The 23,126-nt window shown below is 41.5% G+C and overlaps 1 protein-coding gene across 1 annotated transcript; it reads left to right on the top strand.

The window, feature by feature from the left end:
* The first annotated feature begins 121 nt into the window (after positions 1-121).
* On the top strand, positions 122-22,788 carry VSIG1 (V-set and immunoglobulin domain containing 1). Its single transcript, XM_059859065.1, has 7 exons — positions 122-284; positions 3,532-3,692; positions 15,725-15,923; positions 17,400-17,555; positions 18,204-18,323; positions 19,052-19,178; positions 20,587-22,788. Exons 1-7 carry the CDS (start codon positions 236-238, stop codon positions 20,768-20,770), a joined length of 996 nt encoding a protein of 331 aa, XP_059715048.1. The 5' UTR covers positions 122-235; the 3' UTR covers positions 20,771-22,788.
* Positions 22,789-23,126: the final 338 nt, after the last annotated feature.

The following is a 23,126-nucleotide window of genomic DNA, read 5'->3' as shown; positions in this document are numbered from 1 at the left end:
TATTATTAACAAAGCCCTTGGTTGCTCAAACCCCACAAAATGGTTTCAAGTGAACAGTCACACCACTAGTTGGAGAAAGGCACACATGTGATAAAGGAGAATGAAACAGCTCACTGACGTGTTGAGACAGAGCTGATAAGGAAAACAAAAAACCGACTTCAAAAAATAAACCAGCTCAGTTTCAGTGGAAGCCAGAAGCAGCATCTGGTCTCTTTTCTCTCCCAGCATCAAGAACATGTGTGCAACAGTGCTGAAGATATTTCCAGTTCTAGCCATCCTTGCAGGTAAGAATAACAAACTGATGGAGATAGTGCTGGAACAAGGAGCCTGTGGGAGTAAGAGAGAGCAGCAAACTGGGAGAACTTTGGAGAGGAACTGTTTCAGGATAGAATAAAAATCATGGCTATAGTGCCAGACCACCCTCTGGAAATCCACAAACTGACCCCTGCCTGGAAAGAGCTTTTTGCTCAAGGACAGAATTTTGGCTTTGGCAGATTAATGCTTTGCTCTGATGTCAGGAAGAGGCAAAGAGCTTGTGTGTGGAGAGTTCAGGTCTTTCATGTGTTTCAAGGTCAGGTTTTTCCATATTTGGATTTTCCCCTTGATAATAGGGCTGGAAAATGATGCCTCAATTCCTCACCACCAAAAAATTTGGGGGGGATGCTTAACTTTAAGCATGCAAAGAATCTTTTAATTAAATGAGGACATAATTCTTTGTGAAATCCAGGAATGTTATGGCATAGTAAAAACTATGTATTATTCATATTTCAAGGGCATTTCATTGTGCTAAGCTTTACTGTTAATGTATACAGAAACAGTCATCTTAATGCTCCATGGAGATAAACATGTATCCACTACAGAAAATGGAAATTAATTTCCACATCTTCTTTTACAGATGGAATTATCTGATTTGGGTACCATAGAAATATTTTAAGTAGCTACTCCTGGAGTTTCAGTGTTCTAACTCTCACACACATATAAACCCAGCAGATTTTTACCTTAGATATGAAAAGTAGTTCAGAATTGGTACCATACATACTTTTCAAAGCAATGTCCTCTAATTTGCAAGTTCTGGATTTAAGGCTAGCAAAGTGCCCATATTGGTGGGCACTACTGACTGGAGGGTTCTGTTGTGGCTCAGAAGAGATCAGCAAACTTGGATTTTTTTCATGAGTGTTAAAAATTGCAAAAGACTTCATGAAAGTGGGAGATTCCTAATTAACTGTGACTTTGTGGGAAGGGCACAGTCTCACTATAATATTGATGAGGAAAGACAAGGATCAGCCATTTTTAACAAGTTACAGTCCTGTTCACACAAGCTGTTTTTACTGAGTTATTTCTTATTTGTGCACTTTTTAAAATTTAAACCAAAAGGTCTGTATGTAGGAAATGGGATTTGGGGTTGGAAGCCATAAATGCAAAGTGGAACTGCCATTGACATTCATGGTGAGGAAACAGGGGCCAGTCCACTCTGCTGTCAGTCAGAAGATCCATGTTGCAATTAGCATTGGCTTAAACAGCCTTTTTACTTGAGTGAAGATTATTGCAATTAAATTTATTTCTTCAAAATATAGTTTTATGGAAACTAGAATGCTTTGTGGAGTAATTTTTGCTAAAATTCATTTCTTCCAGAAAAGCTTTTAACTGTCAGACTCTGTGGCACTCCTGACTCTTAAACCAGAGAATGACAAAGTAAATATGTGGAGCAGATGAGTGGAAAATGGATGCTTTACAAGAATAACATTGTGTTGGAAGACAGTACCTTTAATCCTGCAAAGAGCAGAAAATTAATACACATAAACTGAGGCAGGAAACAATCATCCTCTGGCCAACAGTAATTCTTAAAGCTGAGAACAGTGAACTGAGATACCTAAAATAAGATGGCACAGTTTTTCTATCAGATCTCAGTAAGGATTAAGCTGCTGTGAACTCACAAGACAAGCAGAACTGGCAGCCAGTCCCAGGATCCCCTCTTTCCCCAAGGCAGCTTTGACACATTTGGGTCAGGCTCCAGCCATTCCTGTGACACTATATTATATGTCTTCACATATAATATAAATCTTGTTGTAGTTTAAACCCATTAATTTTCATCCTAGCTACCATCAACACAGAAAGTGTATTATTCCTTTCTTCCTTGCAGTGAGCCTTTACTATTGAAGCCATCAAAGAAGGAAAACAGTTCAGATGGGTTTGCACACTGTATTAACTCATGATTTTGCAATGTTTAACAGTTTAAAACGACAAAATAGATAGTTTTTTATATAAACAATGTTTTCTCACACAGGGCTGTTAATTTCAGCAAAATACTCTTTAGTATTACTGCAGATTCTGCTTAAACTCTCAAAAGCAGCAGCCCAACCTAAGATGCAGAGATCCTGCATTGAGTAAAATAGTTTACATCTCAATCATTAATATATGCAATAAAGCCACAAGAAAATTATTATAACATTAAATTCTCATCTTGCCTGTTTTGCATAGAAAGCTCCAAAATGTTCAATGTTTTCCATCCCATTCAAAAGAAATACATTCTCAGTCTGCATCTTTAGACATTAGCTTTCAAACTGGACTCAATGACCTGAAATTCAGACTCATTTTTCTGACAGCTCTCCCTTTGCAGTCATGTGTCATCATGGCTAGTAATTCACAGAGGATAGAAACAGACAAATACTGTGAGGTGGTGCTTGATTCCTTTCATTGCTGTGATTGTGTAGTCAAGACTGATCAGAGCACTATGGGAAGGGCTCACCTGTGTTTGCACCCTTTCTGCTCTGAGCTCAACAGAAAGGGTTGATCAAGTTACTCCCTACAACCCACACAGTAAAAGCACTTCCAAAAAGTTTAGTTTGATTTTCCAATGTAGTAGCATTGGGAAAAAAAACCAGCTTCTGGAGGTAAACACTCACAACCTAAACAAAAAGAAAGGAATTAGCAAAGAAAAGCAGAGAAAAGCTGCTGGACTCCAGCCTGAGGGATCCAGCAGTGCCACTGAGTCCCAGTCAGAACCTAAGGGTGTATGAAGTGGGAATACTGGAGATGACAGTGATAATAAGGGCTCCCACAGTGAAGGAGATCAGATATCTAATGAAATAACTCCAAAAACAACCCCAAAAAGGACAAGAAAAGGGTGAGAGAGGGGCAGACGCAGCTGTGAATGAGTGCAAGCACAGGAGAGCACTGTGAGTGCAGACAGAATCTTCAGTTTAACCACAGACTCAGTGAGAAGATGAGTCTGTGGTTAAACTGAAGATCAGCCAATGAGAACAAGTATGGGTTTAGGAGCTCTGCTTTTTAAGAATATTATTTGTTGTAAGGGCAAGAGTATTCTGGGGGATTAATTTGCTTGCTAGCTTTTAGCCAGTTCCAGCTTGTTATCTTTGAAATTTCCACACAAAGCACAAGGGAAACTGTACTGAAAAGGAGAACAGCCAGATATATCCTACAGTTTGTTCAATAACACAGAGAGTAAGAACTCCTGCCTGGCTCCCAGGGCAGCCCCAGCTGATCTCTCCTCTCCACTCTCCCTGCCCACAGGCCACGCCAGCGGGGTCGTGGTGACAGTCCCTGAGAAGACAGTGAATGTCACAACAGGTGGAAATGCAACCCTCCTCTGCACCTACACCAGTTCTGCACCCCTGGGGAATTTCTTTATTCAGTGGAGTTTTTACAGTGCCAAAGAGAGCCAGCTGCATACCGTAAGAGATTTGTTTTTTATTGCTATGAAATGATATTTGAGATATCCTTAAGTCCTTAAAGGGTCTTGTTATGTTTGATGGGGTTATCCTTACTACAGGTCAGGTAATGTTGGGGCTCCTACCCTAGGGATTAAGGATGGGGTACAGTGAACTTTAGGGGCAGATGAACAAACTCTCTAGGCTCCTAGTTCCCACTGACATGCCTGACTGTCTTCACAAACTGATGAGAAAGTACAAAAGTGATTCAGATACTCAAACAACTTGCTCCAAGTCACACAGGAAGTGTGAAGCAAAGACCAGGTGTCCAAAAATCACACAGGGGCTGCAGCTCCTGGGCCAGCTCCCTTTTCTCTTGTCTGGCAGAATTTCCTGCCATTGTGAAAGCTGCTTTCCTGGTGAGACGCCCTTGCCTCTGACAATGTGTTGTTCCCCATTGAAGGGTCAAAGGAGAGCTCCTTGACTCAGGCACTGCAGTTGCCTTTTGGCAGCTCACTAAGAGGAGCTGTGCATGATGGTGGGCTGTGAGCACAAAGAGAGCAGCAAGTGTTGGCAGCACTCTGCAGAAAGTTGTCACAGCAGGAAATTTGCCACAGCAAACTTGCATTGGTATTTCCCAGCATCCCGTGGCTGTCACTGTGGACACAGAACAATTCCAGGTCAAGGGCAAATGGTCCCTGCCCTTCTGAGACCCCAAAAGGCTGCAGAGCCAAACAATATCCTGCTCTGGGGGATAAGGGGGTAGGCTGGAGGGTCAGCATGGATGGGATGGGGAAGGACACCAATACCAGCAGTGACTTGGTCTAAGCCTGAGCCTCTGGTGTGGCTGTTAAGAGCTTGCAGAGCAGCCTGGCCTGCCCAGAAGGGGTCAGGGATGGGATGTATATCTATATGTACTCACACTACTGAGTGTGGGCCCAGACCTCAAAACTATCTGTTAATCTTATGTTTTGGTGGGGAAATGAGCCCATGGAGTTCATTCCCAGCATAGCACACAGGGTATGAGCTCCCATCAGCTCAGTCCTGACAGGTGGTGAGCAGTCAGCAACACGTTCCTTTAGAAGAAGAAATCCTAATTAGAACTGGTGCTGAATCCTTGAAGACCACTGGGATTCCTTTTCCATGCCTTGGCTTGTGCTTGGGGAGCAATCATTTCCCATTGCTTTTATCCTGTTGCCAACATATTTTTTTTCCTGAAATTCTGCAAGTTCAATCCTCCTGCCTGGTGTTACAGCTGAGAGTTGATGTAAAGGGATTTGACTTAGAGGAGCGTCACAGTCCACACTCAGGATATTTTTGTCCTGTTCATTTTTATTTCCTAATAATATTTCAGTAGGAGGCTTGCCATTGCTGATAAATTGTACCTTCCATTTGGTTTATCAATTACAGCAGAATTAGCCTGTAATTTGCAGAATGTGCAGGCTGTAATGTATTTGGCATTGAACAGCAATAGCCAAAATGTAAGAAATGGCAATTTAACCCAAGACAGAACTGCTCACTCACCTGCAGTGTATCACAGCCACAGATAAAGCCTGTATCAGTGCTAAGTACAAACTCTGGGCCCATCCCAAATTCTGACTCTAGCTGAATGACACTGATGTAGGCACACCTTGCCTGATTGTGTAGCTGAGTAGCTGTTACTCATTGTTTGCTTTCCTCAAGTTAAAACTATTTTATTAAACGAAGGATTATTCCTGAAAGGGTGGTAGCTACAGGTTTCCTAAGTTGTACATAGTACAATATATTATAAATTATAATCGCTTGTTCAGGTGGGAAGTACAGCACTAACATATAATCAAACTCATGTCACCCAGGTTTGGTTAGAGTCTTTCTGTTCTACTTGCATCAAATTTTCCATATTGCAACACACTAAATGCCATATTTTTCTCTGGTCACAATCTAGAGAAACAAGCAGATTGCAGTTATAAGTATTTGAGAGGGAGAATCACACAGTTTCAAGAGATCCAGGAGGGAAAACCATTTGTAAGCTGTGGGTAATGATGAGAAAAATACCCCCTGAAAATTACAACCATAAAATACTGTGGGTGGCTTAGAATACACTCAACAAGACCTAAGCAATACAAAACTACCAGATGTCAGGGAAACCTCATGGATCAGTCCCTCCTGTGCTCCCTCCTGGCTTCTGCAGCTCTCACTACAGGCAGTGGGAAAGCTGAGCCTTGGGTCCATGGGAAGCACTGCTGGGAAAAACCGCAGCAGGATTTCCCCATCTGAAACTGATTTCACGGCAAATTCACACGTTTGTAATGGCTGTGCTTCTGCTGGTGATTTGCATTTTCATTACATGGAGTCAGTTCAATCTGGAAAGGCCCTGGGTTAGTGCTAATCCCCTTCTCCTTGAACACCAAGGCACAATCTCCTCTCCCCGCAGCCCCAGCTCTCCTGGGCTGGCAGGGAGGCTCAGAGGGTTCCCTTTGCCCCCTGGACCCTGCTGCTGTCCCTGGAGGGTGCAGGACTGGGACACTGCTCCTTATAAAATGCTTTCAGCAACCCATTCCGTCTTGCATTACTTGACCCTGTATCCTTCTACCACCACCTGGCAATTCCTTACCATTTTGAACCTACTCACAATAAAATTAGTGGTGTTGATGCCAACATGGGAAGAAAGGCTTGTGATTGCTTGTGGGAAATATGGTTTAAGAAATCACACGACACAGCTGAACATAAAGTTGGATTTTCCCCCTCCCTCTGAATGAGGCTGGTATCTCTATTTCAGGCTGATGACTCTTCTGAGTTTCAGAAAGGACTGGGAGCCTGAAAGCCTGCATGCTTTCCTCTCACAAGTTTAAACAAAAAGATAATCTCTCTACAAATCTGGCTCTGCCCTGGTGGCTTGGCACATGGCTGAATTAAGTTTCACGTTTTATTCCAAGTAGGAAACATATGCATGAAAATGGAGGAGGTTGCCATCTTTGGCTTTCATTGTTTAGGTAAAACATCACTAATATGCAATGCAAAAATGTATTTAATATGCTGTAAAATGACAAACACAACTATATTGGAAAGACTGGCACCATATCTTACTGAATACTAGAACAATAGCTTGAATTTTAACTGGAATAAAATTATTTAATTTCATGAGATATTTAGGTTCTTCTAACAGATCCATAACAGAATACCAAACACTTCCTTGTAAATGGCATATATTTGCCCTGCAGAATTGGTTGAAAATTCTGGCTCTACTCAAAGTTTGCCATTTTTTTTCAGCAACTAATTGGATAACATTTTCAAATTCCATTTTTGACTATTGGAAAATTCTGCCAAATATTTTGAAGACAGGAGACTTTCTGTAAAAACTTACAGAAAATACATCTTCTCCCACCTACTAAATTTTAAAATATTCCTGGCATCTTACTAAATGCTAGAGGTCTTGATGAGCATGTTATTCACACAGGCACTAAACTGAAAATAATAAGATTAAGCAGAGGAGATATTCTCTATAACAAATATGTGTGGAAAAAATTATTTATTTTAATAAATACTGTTTATTTAAACAACTGAGAACATGGCCCTTTCTCTCTACAGTGGCAACAAGTAACACAGCAAGCTGTAAACATTATATACATCTATAAACATTATATATAATTAAGGCCAATTTATACCATTAAGAAGCTTTTGGCTTTAAGCATTAATGAATGGAAGGGTTAAATTACTAGATTTTTAGGACATAACCTATAAAAAGCAGAGGCCATAGGTACCTCTTTACTTTCCACTGCCACTTACAGTCCAGATTTTACAGTGTTTTGAGATCCATAAGCTCAGGTACAGTCCTGGAGTGAAATCAGTAATGCCAGGAGCAGGACTAATGCCAGCATTAAGTTCATGTCCCTAAGCACTCAGCAGCAGAATTTACCTTGCCACAAGGGCAGACTGTGCTTTTCATTACTTTGCAGCCCTGCTGCTGATGCAGATCTGCCTCCCAGCACAGCCTTGGTGAGGCTGGTTTTGTCTTTTGCTGCTTGCTGTGGTATTTCCAAGCCCTGCTTTCTGTGGTGTTTCCTGCCCTGTCCTGCCTTGCGCCCCTCCCCAGGGCTGCCACAGGTGTCACAGCTCCAACCATGGCAGTGCCACCAGGGACAAGGAGGAGCCCCCACAGCCAGGCTGCTCACAGGCAGCACAGTGAGAAGGGGACAAGCAGACAGAGCCAGGTGTTCACAGCACTCTTTTGAAGACAGCACAGCTCTAGTGGGTGAATTCAACCTGGTTTTTTCTAACTGAGCCTAACTCTGCTCTTTTCCTGAGAAGTTTCTCCAGTAGAAGTAGTTTCCCTCACTTGAACTTAATAATGTATAAAATCATGGAATATAGGATGCCATACATATTTTTAACTTTTTATTTTTGCCATTAACCCCTTAGCAACATTCCCTTTAATGCTGAATTTAAGTTTTAAATAATAACTCCCAGCCAAGGATCTTGAGAACTTTCCAGCACTGGGTGATCTCTATTTTACATCTCAACACAAACTGAGGCTAGCACTGCTCTGCTCCCCCAGGGTACATCACAGCCTGGCCTGGTTCATCAGGCACAGACCCAGCTCCTGCTAAGACCTACATCTGTGCTTCATTTCATGCTCTGAGTCACTTGGCTGGCCCCAGTGTAAAGCACCTAAGTAAATGTTTGCAAGCTGAAGCCTCTGTTGACTCTTCAGAGGCGAGGCTGCAGCCTTGCACAGCTAAATCCAACTCCTGAACCTAACCTGGGCCACACCTTGAGCCTCAGCCCAGGCCACCCACAGCTAAAGTCACTGAAATGGTCAGGGACACTGCCTGGCCAGCCAAGATGTGCCCAGGGCAGGATTCCTAATTGAAATTTTAAATTCACTATATGAGTAAAGGTCAGGGATACCTGTCACTTTTAGGCAAAACAGAATTATTGATAGACTTCTTTTGAAAATCTTCTCCAAAAAATAAAAAGCAAACTTGTGGCACATTGGTCAGCAACAGGGGACAAGGAGGGAAAGCCCAAAGAAAGAGGCAAGAAGAGTGACCTGAGCACAGATATGTCAGCTCCTTCCACCCTGGCACCCCAAATTCTGATTCTCAGTAGTCCCAACAGCAGCACAACTCTGCTGCCCAGCACAAAGCAAGGCACAGCCATGGCCACTGGGCTACCCCAGGTGAGAGCCAGAGGCCAGCCAGCCCTGTATGTGAGGGGTTTCCATCAAAGCTTCTGAAAGAACAGATTCCCTCTGTGTAGTCTGAGCAGTTCAGGGGACACCTTCACACACTTTCAGGCACAAGGCACCTGAGAAGCTGTGCTGCAGAGGCTGTCACTGCTGCAGGGGACACCAGCCTGGGAGCAGAGCAGTCCATCCCAGCCCATGAGAAAGATGAGCCTGTGGGAAGCACCTCCTGAGGCAGTACAGGAAAACTTCCTGGAAAGAAAGGGCCTCTCTCAGCCATAAGCATCTCTTTCTGCCTAGAGCTGATTTTTTAAAACTGAGTTATATCTAGCACTTAGATGCCACTGTAAGGAACAGCTTCATGGGGAGCAGAGGCAACACCTGCAGAGCAGAGGAATGGAGCTGCTGGTGTCATGTCACTGCCACTGGAGTAACTCTGGATGTCACTGGGACTATGGGGCACTGCCTGTGGCTAGCCCAAAGGGCAGTGCAGACAATAGGAAAATAACCAGGCTGTAACTGGGGTGTTTGGAGCAAACATTAGACTTTAATCTTAGTTTGCCAAATTTTAGGTAGAACTTAGGAATAAGCTCGTTTCACCTGGTGGTTGACAAGGCCTGAGGTACTTTCTGCACAAACCACTGAACACGAGGCCCCTGCCCTCGGGATCAGCACGGATGGTAGGTGGGGAGCTCTGTGAGAAATGGCTCTTTGATTTTGGGGGAACATTTGAAGTCTCATTTAACTCACAGATCAGCACGTTTTTACTCAAATACAGCATTCCCCATGTCATGGTATTCTGAGTATGGATGAAAAGTCAGTCAGTGTTTGTCAAAAGACGGTGTATGTGACAGATGCACGGGGAAGATGTAGCTGGAGATACAAGGTAAGAAAACAATCCCCATAATCTTAAGGGGGAAACAGAGCTAAATAGCTTCTACTAGATTTGTGCTACTGTGAAACCTGTATTCATATTCTGCATTGAAATCTCAAAACCAGCACATGACTGAAATAAGTTGAATCGTTTGCATGATCCAGGATTTTTAACTCACCCTATTTTTTATTGCATTTTTCTCTGTCAAAATTATTTTGAATGTAGCTGTTGTGTTTGGGTTTTTCCTCCCCACCTATTCTAGATGGCTGAACTGGCACCTTCAGGAATATTCTACCCAAAGGGTATCTGAAGGGTGTGTGCACCCACAAGGAGCCTCTGGGCTGAATGTGAGCAAGACTGGACAGCCCAAACTTGGGGCTACATATTTACATTGGAAAAAGAAATCATCCTGGATCTCCTTTCTAGAATATAAAAGCATTTTGAGATGTGGTGAATCCCAAGGACACTGAGCTGAACCAGCTCCCTCTCAGCTGCCAGCTCAGTGTTCCAGCCCTAATCCATTCCAAACTCTCTGACTGCAGCAGGGTTCCCATCTCACCATGAGGTACAGGGTACAGCCTAATGTAAACTGACATCTAATAATAAATGCTGAAGAGGAGTTACACCAAATGCACTGAGAAAACACATTTGTTCTTGATGGGAATTATTCACTAATAGTTCAGCCAGAAGAATGATACTGTGAGAACAGGAAAGAGCTGCTCCTTCAATATATTTGCATCAGTTAAAGCTGCTGAATGATTAATCCTCCAAAGGCTTCTGACTCCCTTCCTTTCTTCTTCTACCAATGCACTATTGTGACAAGACACTTCTCGTCCCTATTGATACCTTCAATTCCCTGTGCAAAAAGCCCAGTAAGGGATATCCCTATAATGTCCCTACTGCCTTCTGGCAGATCAGAGTTTTGACAAAAATGTGTGAAAAGAAGCTGTGGATGAAAGAAGGGATTTGGGCCCAGACTCAGTCATGTAACTTGTCAAAGAAACCAACACATGTGTGAACATTTGCTTTTTTAGCTAGCTGAGCTCAGAATCTGAGCTTTGGGCCTTCATTAACACTCTAACTGTGTGGCATTTGTTCTCTGATTAGATGGTAAGATGCTTAAAGAAGGTGATGAGCATTTTTTCCCCTTGTTGTTATTTTATAAATTCTGTCTGTCCTCAGAATTCAAAAAGAGATTACAATCTCAAACCAGTAAAGTTGTTAATATCCTCCATTTTCCAGTAGCTTGAGAAAATATCAAACAGAAAATGACAAACATGCTAATGACAGGGCCCTCTGGATGCTGGAGCTTTCCAGCTCTCCAGGCAAAGATTGTGAGTCACACACAGAATCCACCAGAAAAACATCATCCAGCAGGATTCTAGGGCTTTACATGTGCTGGAAAGGAAGAAGAGGCTGGGGGAGGAAAGACAGGTACTGGAAAAGAGGTCATGTCCTGAAACTGTCCTCCAGTCAGGAAATCAGCATTCTGTGGAGATTAGCAGGACACTTTGCAATGCCCCTCAAGTGCATCTCATAACTTTGATATCCATAAGTACTAGGCATGTAGAGCACTGTGATGCAGTGACTCCAGGAGATGGGGATGGGAGGAGTATTGACCTGGAAATGATGAAGGAATCCATCCAAAGCCATCTGAAAGACACATTTTTACACAAATTCTAGTATATATTGGTCCTGCCAAAAGAAGAAGAGAAGCAGAGGGAGGCATGTTTCTACTCATTTCCTGCCTGCTTCTTCACACACCCCCTTCACACCCTAAGGAAGATCTTTCTACAGAAGTTGTACAACAAAAACCTGTACGTGGGTTCCACACACTCTGCTGAACATCTGGCAGCCTTTGAAAGTCCTCAACTCAGCCTCAGCTCTGCCAAGAGCTTCCTCTGCAGGCAAACACACTCCCCACCATCACTCTGGGAGAAAGTGCCTGAGGACAAGAGGGGTAAGAACAGCCCTGGTTAGGATGGCTGGAACAGCAGCTCTGGCACTGCCTGGCCCACAGGTTGAGCAACCAACTAAACTGCAGCCCTTTCTAAGGTCAGAGATGGCTTCTGGGCAACTTTGCTGTTCAGCAGGATCCAGTGTCTCAGATCATGAAGTTATTAGGGACAAGAGTTTTAGAAGTGATGATCTCCACTCCTTTTTCTGTCAGCTGTTTGATTAGTCACCCAGGCAGCTGCTTCCATGAAATGTGAAAAGGCACCATTATAGAATAACTTGCCTCAACAAACTAGCTGGTAAGGAGGAGCAGCAACCATTAATGCACCCTCAATATTGTTTCTGCTCTGGTAAATCATCAACTTCACTACAGCTGCTCATGATTTGCTTGAGGACATGAAAAGCTTGTTTGAAGGGAAGCACAGCAGATTCCTTTTGTTTTTGGGTTTTTTTTGTTGGTTTTTTTTTTTTTTTTTGCATTCAAGATGGTGTACTTGATATATATTTATCATACGAGATTACAAAGATTTCCAGAAAAAGTCTGCCATTGACTCAATATACAGTTTTCCCATACACACATTTTAGGTAATATGGAAAGAAAAGTCAGTGATGTGTGTCTGTAGGAGAAAACATTAGCTGGCAGTTGCCCAAAACCAAAAAAAGTTTTCCATATCTTCAACAGAAAAAAATGGTTTTTTACTTTTGAATCGAAACAGAAACACCTTTGCAAAGATTTTCATTTCAGTTTTCTGAAAGCCACAAACCAGCTTTTCAAGGACAGCATAAAACCACATTGAACCAGGGTTTAAAATATCCATTTTGAGTGTATTGTTTAAAATGGATTATGAATTCACAGCCAATTAACTGAAACATATTCCTCTTAAATGAAATTTCCTGTGTACACAATCCAATCATACCTCTGGGACAAGAGATACACTCAGCAATTAATCAGAACATTATTCAGCCTTTTTGGTGTTCACCACCTTCCTTCAGGCAATGAACTCCAGAGCCAGGGAGATAAGCATGGAACAGGAGAGAACAGAGAACAGGAGCCTGCAGAGGAACTGAACACATTGCCTGAGAATGTTTCACTGCCTTTATGTTCATGGCTGACAAAAAGTGACCCAGTAAGACTCTGTTTGATCCTATGAAGAGAAGAAATATTCTCTGCTGTGTTGAGACCTGCCTCAGATTGAACAGCATACACTAAATATTTTCTCTGCATTCATTGACTCAGACAGAGAGAACACAGGATTAGTTTTTCAGTGCATTGTATGAGGACTTGAGCATGTAGTTCACCCTGACTCCAGGTCAAATACACTGAGGAGCATTTGCTCCTCCACAGTGTTTACTGGCATGCCCCAACTGCATTTACAATTTGCAGTGCCAGTTTTATTCCCAGGAAGATGGGCTGTATCTAAATGAGCATTCCATGGACCCCTTCTGCTACTCTTTACTCTCACATAATCCCAGATCCCTCTGAGGTAGATTGAGTAGAATTTAGCCCCTTTTTCCAACAACCAAGCCTTTAATAGGGTATGATGGTCCTTCCACTCCTTGCATGCTGCAGCAAGACATACATTACTTCATTTAAATAATTGTAGAGCTTAATTTCATATTAGTGTGAAGAGCTGATGGAACCCTTTTCACTACCCTACTGCAACAGTGCAGTTGGAAAGGAGATGGAAATCCAGCCCATCACTATTGAGAGGTATTCAGGGACATCAGCCTCAGAAGAGACTGAAGTCAGAAATCACAGACTCTTGCAAGAAACAGTTGATAAATACTACTCTGCTGTTACTCACACTCAGATAAATGTAGAACGACACAAATGTGGCCAGTGTGTTCTTGTAATTCCAGGAAGACAACTTGTTTGATGAGTGATTTGTTTAAACCAAACTCCCTATTTTGAACACTCTCCTTCCCCAGGGAATACAGTGTGTCCATCCAGACTCTGGTTTGGCAAATGAGTTCTATCTCTAGACATTTGCAAAGCATAAAATCAGTTTTAAAACTGATGGTATTGCATGCACACAATGGAAACGGGGAGGAGCATCCAGCTTCAGCACTTTCTAACCAGGTCTGTCATCGAGCTGACCCTGGACCTCTTACACTTCCCCACTGTGCCAGCAGTGTTCCACGCCTTGGGAATGCTTTGGTGTTCAGAGCCCTGCATCAATTGTACCTGGTGTTTGTAATCCTGGGGCAGGGAAAGATAAAGGCTGGCTGAGGAGTATGCAAAATTACTCTTGAGAGAGGGCCAAGCTGCAGTCCTGGAGCTGCTGGTGCTGTGCAAGCTGATTGTGACCTTCATTTCAAAGCCATATCTCTGCATAAACCAGCTGTGCTCTGGCAGTTTTCGAGTGTACCTTGCTTTAAGCTAATAAAGGCTTTTAGATAACATTTCTTAAAGACTTCAGTCAACACCGTATCAGGGAGGATAAGCAGAATTAAGAATTAATATTCTTAATTCAAAATGCAATCAGTTATCTGTGAAGTAAAGCAAATTGTACTTCTCACCAGGGAGCTGCAGTATCCCTAAAAGGCAGGGAACTTCGACCAAAAGGAAATTTTGATATTAATCAAGTGAGAATGGCCTGTGAACAGGAGTCTGTGAAACTTTTTCCTACAAGGATTTTTCCCTTATTTCCATTAAAAAACATGCTGTTACTTTAACTTCACTGATGATTCTGGAATACTGCCAGTAGGAACAAGGTTAGATCGATTTGGGTCACAACCTATAATTCTATATGGACACCTCTCACCAGTTTAGAGAAATGACTGGGTGTGCTGGAACTGTTCACTTTGCCTAGTGTGTGTATGCAGACACATATTGCCTATCCCAAATACTGTCACTTTCATACAACACTACCATTAACACCTCAGAAAAATAATTAACAAATTGTAGCTTTCCACATCTTTGCTCTTTCAGGTCTTGGTTTCAGAGCAGAGTTAGATTGGACAGAGGGCAGGTACTCCTTGAGAACTACTATACTTTACCCAGAGCAGATGAGATACTGCAGTTCCTAAAGAGACTCAGGGCCCAAGGCTCGGACTGGGCCAGGCTCTGCAGGGAACACAATTCTACCTCTCCTCTCCATCAGCAGACAACAGGTTGGGCTTTTGAGGCCACTTCTACTCCACAATGCTGCTAAGAGCAATTGATGCTACTGAAGTCAGTGAAACCAGTCAATGTTAAATCAGCAATTTTTATTTGGGAGGAAATGCTGCATTCCTTAGAAACCTTTATCCTTACTATGCCTAGCATTTGGCAAACCATTTTTTTTACTATTTAGTAAAAGAGGAACTTCTTGATCCCAAATAGGAACTCCCCCAACCACTGAGGCCAGCAGGTATTCTTTACTTCCTCCCTGATATAAATTCAAAAAACCAAGATAGTCCATGACACTGCCTCCAAAGCTGATGACACAAACAAGAACAGCATGGCTGCTCTAATTGCATGTGTGATGACTCTGCTCTGTTCTTGTACTGCATCCTCATGGCTTTCAAATCTACTGCCAACAGACCAGGTGCCTTGTTTGCTTATACCTCTGTCTTGTGAATTCACTTCAGTCCTCTGTTTGCCAGATTCTGTATCTGGAAAGCTCTGCAGCCACCCACTTTTTCCAATGACAGGTCCATCCTTGTCATAATCTTTTACTGAGCTGCTTATTAATGCTATCACAAATTATCAGTGCTTCACTTAATGCATTTATTCACTGTTCATGACTTAGCATTTTTTCACAAAATTGTCATTTGATGGTCAATGGTCTCGCTTTTGTTTTTGCAATTGCATCAGTCTGTGCTTGGAGTACCCAGAAAGATTTAGCTACTGTAAATTACACAATTAAAAATACAATTTCTGAAAAGCTTGTTTTTTAAGTACCTTTAGAAGTATGTATTCAAATGTACTATGTTTTCATTTCTGTTTTCTTGGGGGAGGAGGCAAGAAAGGGGGTGACATTGCTTGGCTTTAATCAGAAATCAAATATATTCTGAGTACCAAACAAAGCAGCAAGAAGATCTTTTGTTATTAAACTAACAATTGTTTCTTTATCACAGATCTATTATTATTCAGGAGGCCAGTCTTACTCCTATGGAGCATTTAAGAACAGGATAACAGCTTCAACAAGTCCAGGGAATGCATCAATAACAATCTCCAACATGCAGCCCTCAGACACTGGTTCCTACACCTGTGAAGTTTTCAGCCCTCAGGGCGATGCTGGGCAGAGTCAAAAATCTGTGATTGTCAATGTGCTGGGTAAGTGCCTCCCCTCTCTATTGCTGTATTGTCTTCTTCATCCCGTGTTATGAAACACTGAATTCACAGCTCAAAATACGTAGGGCCAGAGGGAATAACAGGCTGTGATAAACAAGGCCCATGATGCAGAGGGAAGCTCCCTGAGTCACTGCTGCAGTGTTTCCAAGGGCTCTGGAGGCAGGCAGAGCCTGGGTGCCCTCTAGCTTCCAGCCACACTGACCTGCTTCCACTGCACAGCTGCCTTTGCCTGAACTGCAGTCGAATCTCACTCTCCCACCACTGGCCTTCAGTCACTTTGGGCTCTCAAAAAGTTCCCTTCTGTAAGCAGGTGAGAGGGTGGCTAGAATTACCCAGCTTCACTCCATTTTTCATACTGGAAAACAAAGTGATACTAGTTTTGGTTAAACTAAACCACCATTTTAACTGGGAGTGACAGCTTCTCACTGAAACCACTACATGCAGCCCCAGCACAGTCCAAAACTTTGCTAATTGTATCTAGTGTTGATCATGGTGCCTTGCATAAATCTAGGGAGAGGCAGCAGCACAGCCCAAGAGTTCTGACTCACATCAGTTCCCAAAACCTCTAGAAATTCAGTATTTATTGGATGAAAGTAGTACAAAGTTTGTTTTGTGTGAAAGAAAGCAATAGTTCAACCATGAACAGGAACAGCAGAAAGGATGAAACAGAGCAGATGCAGATGAACTTGGCATCCCTTGCCTATCTTCCAGGGATAAGCAAAAAATATATGTAAACTGATTTCCTGAAAAACCAAAGCACTACTGATAATTCTCAACTAAAATTCCCAAAACAAACAGTAAATCTTGCAGCAGTTGAGTAAAAACTTTTTACATGAAAACCAAGAAAAGTTGTTGGTTTGGGCAATGTTCATTGCTGGTGGTTTCCCTTGACAGCCCTCTAAAGAATCACAAAAGTATTTCTGGAGGTAGGAAATGAAAAACAATGGTGTAAGAGAAGACAGAATCTTCCCTTTTGTGAAAAGTAAGGATATTATATAAAAATGGATACATTTTTAAACAGAATTATAGCTGATTTATTTCCTTCACAACTGTTAATATACTGAAAGAACTGGGCCTTGATCCCCTCCCTCTCTGTGGAAAAGCTCCTGCCTGCCATGTCTAAAGAAAATGATGATGCTATGTGGCAGAATGGTGTATGGTGAATAGTGAGTAGTAGTGAGTGAAAATAATTGCTAGTTGTAGTTTCAACACCTCCCTAATGGTTAATATGCAAATAAAAGATAATAAAACTGTATCCTAGGCCACGTACATATATTTAATATTAATCAATTTTTAATGGGAAAGGCTCTGGTCACTTCCATAAATGAGACTCTGCTCTTGGATGGAAACCTGTAGATGGGGTTCAGCTCTTTGCTGGCAGCAGCAGGGTACCAGAACTTGAGGTGGATGTTTGCAGCCCAGCTGTGTACTCCTGATGTGTCTGTTCTTATTTTACAGTCAAACCATCAAAACCCTTCTGCAAAGTAGAAGGAACCCCTGAAAAAGGCCATCTGATCTACCTCCTATGCAACTGTTTAGAGGGGCTGCCTCGCCCCACCTACCACTGGTACAAGGTGGATGAGAACACCCTCAAGCCTGTGACAGAACAACTCGGTATGTAACCACAGGACTAACATCCCATGTTCAGGATCTGAAATTCCAGCATTCCAAACGCTGTGTATCACATCGGCTAATTAAAATTAATCCTCCTCTTTCAATAGTCAACGTCAGAATCAAATTTTTACTTATTCAAATCAGCTCACAGCTGTCAAAACCATAGAATGCTTTTTCTATTTAATATATATATATAAAAGTTGAAGTCCTGTCCATGCCTTTAAATTGTTAAAATGAGATAAATTTGTATGTCTTTACATCTCTTCCCTTGAAATTTTGAGTGAATTTAAGTTGAATCAATTTGTCATTCAAGTACTAGCACATCCTTCCCTCCCAGAAATTTTCTAGACCTGTTGCATTTTCATTTGTGGAGTCCCACAGACAGCCACAGAATCAGTGTGGGTAAAACATCAGCCAGACTGGTTGGCAGAGTAGGGGCTTGTAACACACCCCTAAAGAACCCACTGGAGCAATTTGCAAGGAAGGTAAATGTTTTATTTTAAAGAATATAAAAAACCACACAAATAAATCAAAGATTGGTGAACCCTTTTTCTAATATCTGAATAGCTCTGTGTTACCCACCAGAGAGAACTGTTTGCCTCTACAGAATAAAAACAATAACATGTACCTGCTCCCCACTTGTCACAGATCCAAACTCTGGCATCCTTTTCATTGGCAACCTCACCACCTTTGAAACCGGCTACTATCGGTGCATAGCCAGCAACCCGCTGGGGAACAGCACCTGTGAGCTGGACCTGACAGCCAAGCGTGAGTAAAACACACTGAAGCAAGCACACCTTTGATGGAGGACATGCACAGCTTGCAGGAAAACTCTTTAACAACTTTGAAGCTTAGATTTTTTTTTTTTCAAGTAAGAACAGAACAGGACTTGGAGAGCTCTGGAGTTTTCATGCAGGCCTGCCCAGGCTTTACAATGAGCTAGAAAACTGATTTATCCTCACCTTAGTTTCCTGCAAGGAGCAGGAGCTGGACCTGGTTTTGACTGCAGAATCTTTACTGAGAACAGACAGACAAGGAGTTTTGAGCAATTTCTTCCAGCCAATAGTCCCAATGAGATCTCCCCACCCCAGAAATTACAACCATCAGTGAAATGTGGTAGTACAGGGACTGGGGCACGGGAGATGTGACCACTGTCTGGAAGACAGAACTAAAGGCAGCCTGGATTTCAGGATGTGTTTGCAATGATTGAAAAGCTAAGGCTTTTACCTATTGTCACTACAGCCCAATGATTTCCCTAGCCAGGCACAAACAGGGAGTTTGTTGGGATAGGGAGCTACCCATGAGAGAGGAGGCAGCAAAGACCACCCAAGCACAGAGCTCTCACTTTCCAGGAGCATCTTTGGCCACCCTCCTGCAAAGAATTCTTTGAATGCAATCCTTTCATTCTGCTAAAGGCTCCTGAACTAAATTTCTATGGGATTTTGCTATACTACTACTTCTTTAAAAGTCAAGTAATCTTTTCCTTTCCTTTGCAGATTCAGATGGTGGTGTTGTTGCTGGAGCACTGATTGGAGCAATTCTGGCAGCTGCTATAATCTGCATTATTGTCTGGGTCTTAACCAAGAAGGCAAAAAATAGGAAGCCAACAAATAATGAAATGCAGTAAGAATTTCTGTTTACTTCATTTTAAGACAAGTATTCCTGTAAAGCACTGCTGCTAATTCAGAACTAAATGAAAATGCAAAATACAAATTTTGAGAAAACTTTCAGAAGTGAACATCTGCTTTTAGGGGACTTCTTACCTGTTGCTTTTTAATAGAAGGTGCCATTGCCCTCTTCCCTATTTTAACAGGCAGCTACCACTCAGCAGTATCTGAAACAGTGAGGAAAATGTTTTTAAACAAGACAAACTAAAGTGGCAAGTTCTTTAGAGTTAAAGTTAATGGGGTCTGTTAAAAGCAGGTGGAGGAAGTAAAAAAAGAAAGAGCAGCTAAGGGTCACCTCAGGAAATTTACTGATATTTAAACACGGAGGGCTCAGGTCAATGCTATCTGGAATTACAGGATACACACCTGGGATACTCCCAGGTATCTCAGATTGCAGGAAACACAAGGTTTAGACAACAGAATGGAGCCCAGAATGTCCATTTTGATCCTGCTCTGGAGATGTTTTCTCTATATGCTTTGGTTGCTCATTTTCCCCTTAAATTGCCATATCTTCATAATAGGGATAATCTCATGCACTATATAGACTGCATTCAGCCCATTGACATAAAATGCTAAATAACTGCATATAGTTGAGGCCAGAAAAAACTTGTGACTTCCTTGTAGCACAGGTTTAAGACTTCCTAGTAGGGAATTCTGCTAACCCAGACCAGTGATCAGTCGCTCATGCACCTGATTTCTGCTTTCAATTGATGTAGCATTAACACCTAATTTTGTACTTGGATCCTAATAAATCTTACTGCATTGAATTAATCCACTAGCATCTGATATTTTTTACCATGTGAAAGTGCTTCAGTATTGGGAGTTGGTTTATTATCATTTTGATAAGATAAAATGAATTATTACCTCTTACTAAAAATATTTTTCTGGATTTCCATATTTTCTAAAATAATAAATATATTTTATATTACCTTTACAGATTTCAGTCTTTTCATAATTCTCTTCTGACTGAACTCTATTTTTCATGCACTTCAATGGGACCCCAGATCTACATGGAATTTCCCAGAAAGCTCACATGGAGCAGCAAGTTTTGCTATCACTCCTCAGATGCTGCCAGCACTCAGTTTCCCTTTCCACTTTCCTGGCATAACAATTAAACACACTAAAATCTATTTTATTCTAATGGGATCACTTAAACCACCAATATCTTTCTAGTTCATATGCTGCCAGTCTTTTTGTCTCAGCACCAGTGGTGTTGTAACCTTTTCACACAATCTTGAAACAGTCATCCTAACATCAGAGTTACTGTTCAGATAGCAAATACAAAGATTCATTATTTTGAAAGACTCTAGTGTACATGGGATTTCAGCATGTGAGATCACAATCCTAATCCTGTCTTTCTGCAGAGAAATGGTTCAGAAACAATCCAATGCAGACTATGTTCAGGTACCCAATGAAGAAAACATTCCTGTGACCACAGCTCCATCGAGCAATGCAACAAATGAATACCCAAGTGTTGATGAAACAGCAGCTTCTGCAACACCTGAAAATGATGAGAAGCAAGAAGCAGAAAAAGAAGAAACAGCCTAGAGTTTATAATAGAGTTTTCTTTGTCACGTTTGGACCCCTTTGTACAAAAATTGTTGTTGAATTATCATAGAAGCATGACTAAAACTTGTATTCAAGACATTTGCATTGTGACCCACTGGGGTGGATCAAAAAGGGTCTGTTACACAGGCACTCTGTAAACAGCAGATTTGGCCTTTAAAGTGAACCAAATTTCTTTTATTATCTAGTTATACTGTACAAAAATTTAAGTATAAAAGGAGTATCATCAACATCAACCTATTTTGTAAAACTAATTAGGAAATGGGCTGAAGCATTGGTCAAAGTGAGAGCTTTCCAGTCAACTACCAGTAATGCTGTGTGTCCACAGAGTTCAGAACCACAGCAGCCTTGTCCAGAAACAGTGTTAGCCAACCTGCTTCGTGTGCACCAAGTAATCATGGCCAGTACATTGCAATGTTTTAAGAAATTGATTTTGCACATCAGAAGAGGTTACATTAATGTCATCAGAATGCTGAAATACCTGTTAACATCTTAACAGATGTTAAGACCTGAGTCAAAGAAAACTTGTGTGTCTGAATTCCACCTAAGCCAAAAAAAAAAAAAAAAAAAAATCCTGGAAAATGTTACCCCATTGCTGCCTGTCATGGAAAACATTCTGTTAACAGTGACCTCCTTGGCCTAAAGCTCTCAAGGGTGCCAGTGTTCCAGAGTTGTCTGTTTCAGCAATTCTGGTTTTCTGTTTAATGGAACTGGCATTTGGGTACACAGTAAGGCTTGTTCCAATATTGTGATTGAAGAGGGGACTCTATCATGTGGTCATATTTCTTTTAATCTTTCCTTCATCTCACTTCCCACATTTATCTGCTGGTATTTCTTACCTAACTTGCTACAGTAAGATAGGAGCTTATGCTGGTGAAGTTGACACTAACTTCTATAGATGGTACACTCTTCCTAGAACACCACAGGTTTTATATTCGTTCAAAAAGTAGAAATTGCTCAAGTTGTGTTTAAGTTTTCATATAAAAGAAAGGAACAATTCACCACATTCTTGACTAATGACTCCTCTCATACTTCTAACCACCTGTGAGGATTAGATGATATTAAAAAGGCAAAATAAGAAGCAAAACAGGCTGCTGGGAGTAAGGAGATAAGGAAAATAATACATATTTGGAGTTTCTTACCATAGTGTGGTGTTGTCTGTAAGCCTTCTGGCAGATGTTTGTTCTCATTTTGGTGTTTATCTAAAGTTTTTTAAGAAGGATGGGGCACCATTCCCAGCTTCCCACTGATACTCTTGGCAAAGCACAAGTCCTATTAGGTACTGATCCGTGGTGTGTAGCTCTAAAACCCTGCAGAGCTATGCAGGATGCACAAACATTTTTCAGAATAAGCTTTAGATGTTCCAACAGTCTGTGCTGCATGGCCCCTTATCTTCCCATAGAGAGTAGGGATCATTGATACGGACACCAGAAACTAAGCCAACATTCAAGCCACCATCTCCTAAGGAAGCAGATTTACAAAGCTACAGAGCAGGGTTTTTTGCTATACAAAGATCAAGAATGAACACAGAACTCTTAGCTTCAGCTGCTCTCCAATCAAATTTTCAGCCATGTGTGTGCAATATATAAGAAACATTTACTCAGTCAGGTTCCTCCTTCAGTCAAGGTCTGCATGGCCAGAGTTTACTGTACAGGCAAGTTATCCCTCCTGTTCTTAATGAGTCCCCTCAGTGGAATTTAACCTGCATTTTGTGTTCTAAGATACATTTAAAGTCCTTGGTGAAGGTATTTGTTGGTTATAAGTTTCTGTCTTGCTTATCAAAATAAAGTGCATTACCTTAATCCCTACAAGTCAAACTGTAGAAACTGCCAGCTTGCATTTCACCCTTTCCTTGAGGCTGAAGAGCAAACATGTTGCATTTCCATACTGTGTAACGGATGGCAGGGTTTTATCTCATTGTTCACCCCCCAAAAATACAAGCCATTTAGAAAGTACTGGTTTTCTTACATGTCAATTTAATAAAGTTTTATAATACCAAAGACTGTTGTTTAGGAAAGTTCTTTATTTCACAGAATTTCATTCTTGTTCAAGTGGAAATCTATCCACTGGTGTCAAAAATTATCTTAACAACATCAGGACAGGGGGTCACTTTTCAGGCTCTACCTTGTTAGCTCTGCCTTGTAATAACTTAATATCAGGATTTGCAATGAGTAAATAAAGGTTAAAGCAGGCTTCTATTATAAAATAAGATGTAAACTGCAAGTGTCAGGGCTGCATATGGGAGTCAAAGAGAACAGAAAAAGAAATCTTCAAAAGGAACAAGAAGAAAAAATATTAAAGTTGAAGTACATCCCAGAGGACTATCCAGAGCCATCCA

Source organism: Haemorhous mexicanus, chromosome 14, assembly GCF_027477595.1.
Source record: "Haemorhous mexicanus isolate bHaeMex1 chromosome 14, bHaeMex1.pri, whole genome shotgun sequence".
Classification (NCBI taxonomy): domain Eukaryota; kingdom Metazoa; phylum Chordata; class Aves; order Passeriformes; family Fringillidae; genus Haemorhous; species Haemorhous mexicanus.
Note: the sequence above shows the minus strand (reverse complement) of the source record. Positions and strands in the feature narration are given on the sequence as shown.

Excerpts from the sequence above, each read along its gene's own strand:
- VSIG1 (XM_059859065.1), top strand. The coding sequence starts at position 236 with ATGTGTGCAACAGTGCTGAAGATATTTCCAGTTCTAGCCATCCTTGCA. Across the intron at positions 3,693-15,724 it reads AAGAGAGCCAGCTGCATACC|ATCTATTATTATTCAGGAGG; the intron begins GTAAGAGATTTG and ends TCTTTATCACAG. Across the intron at positions 19,179-20,586 it reads CCAACAAATAATGAAATGCA|AGAAATGGTTCAGAAACAAT; the intron begins GTAAGAATTTCT and ends GTCTTTCTGCAG.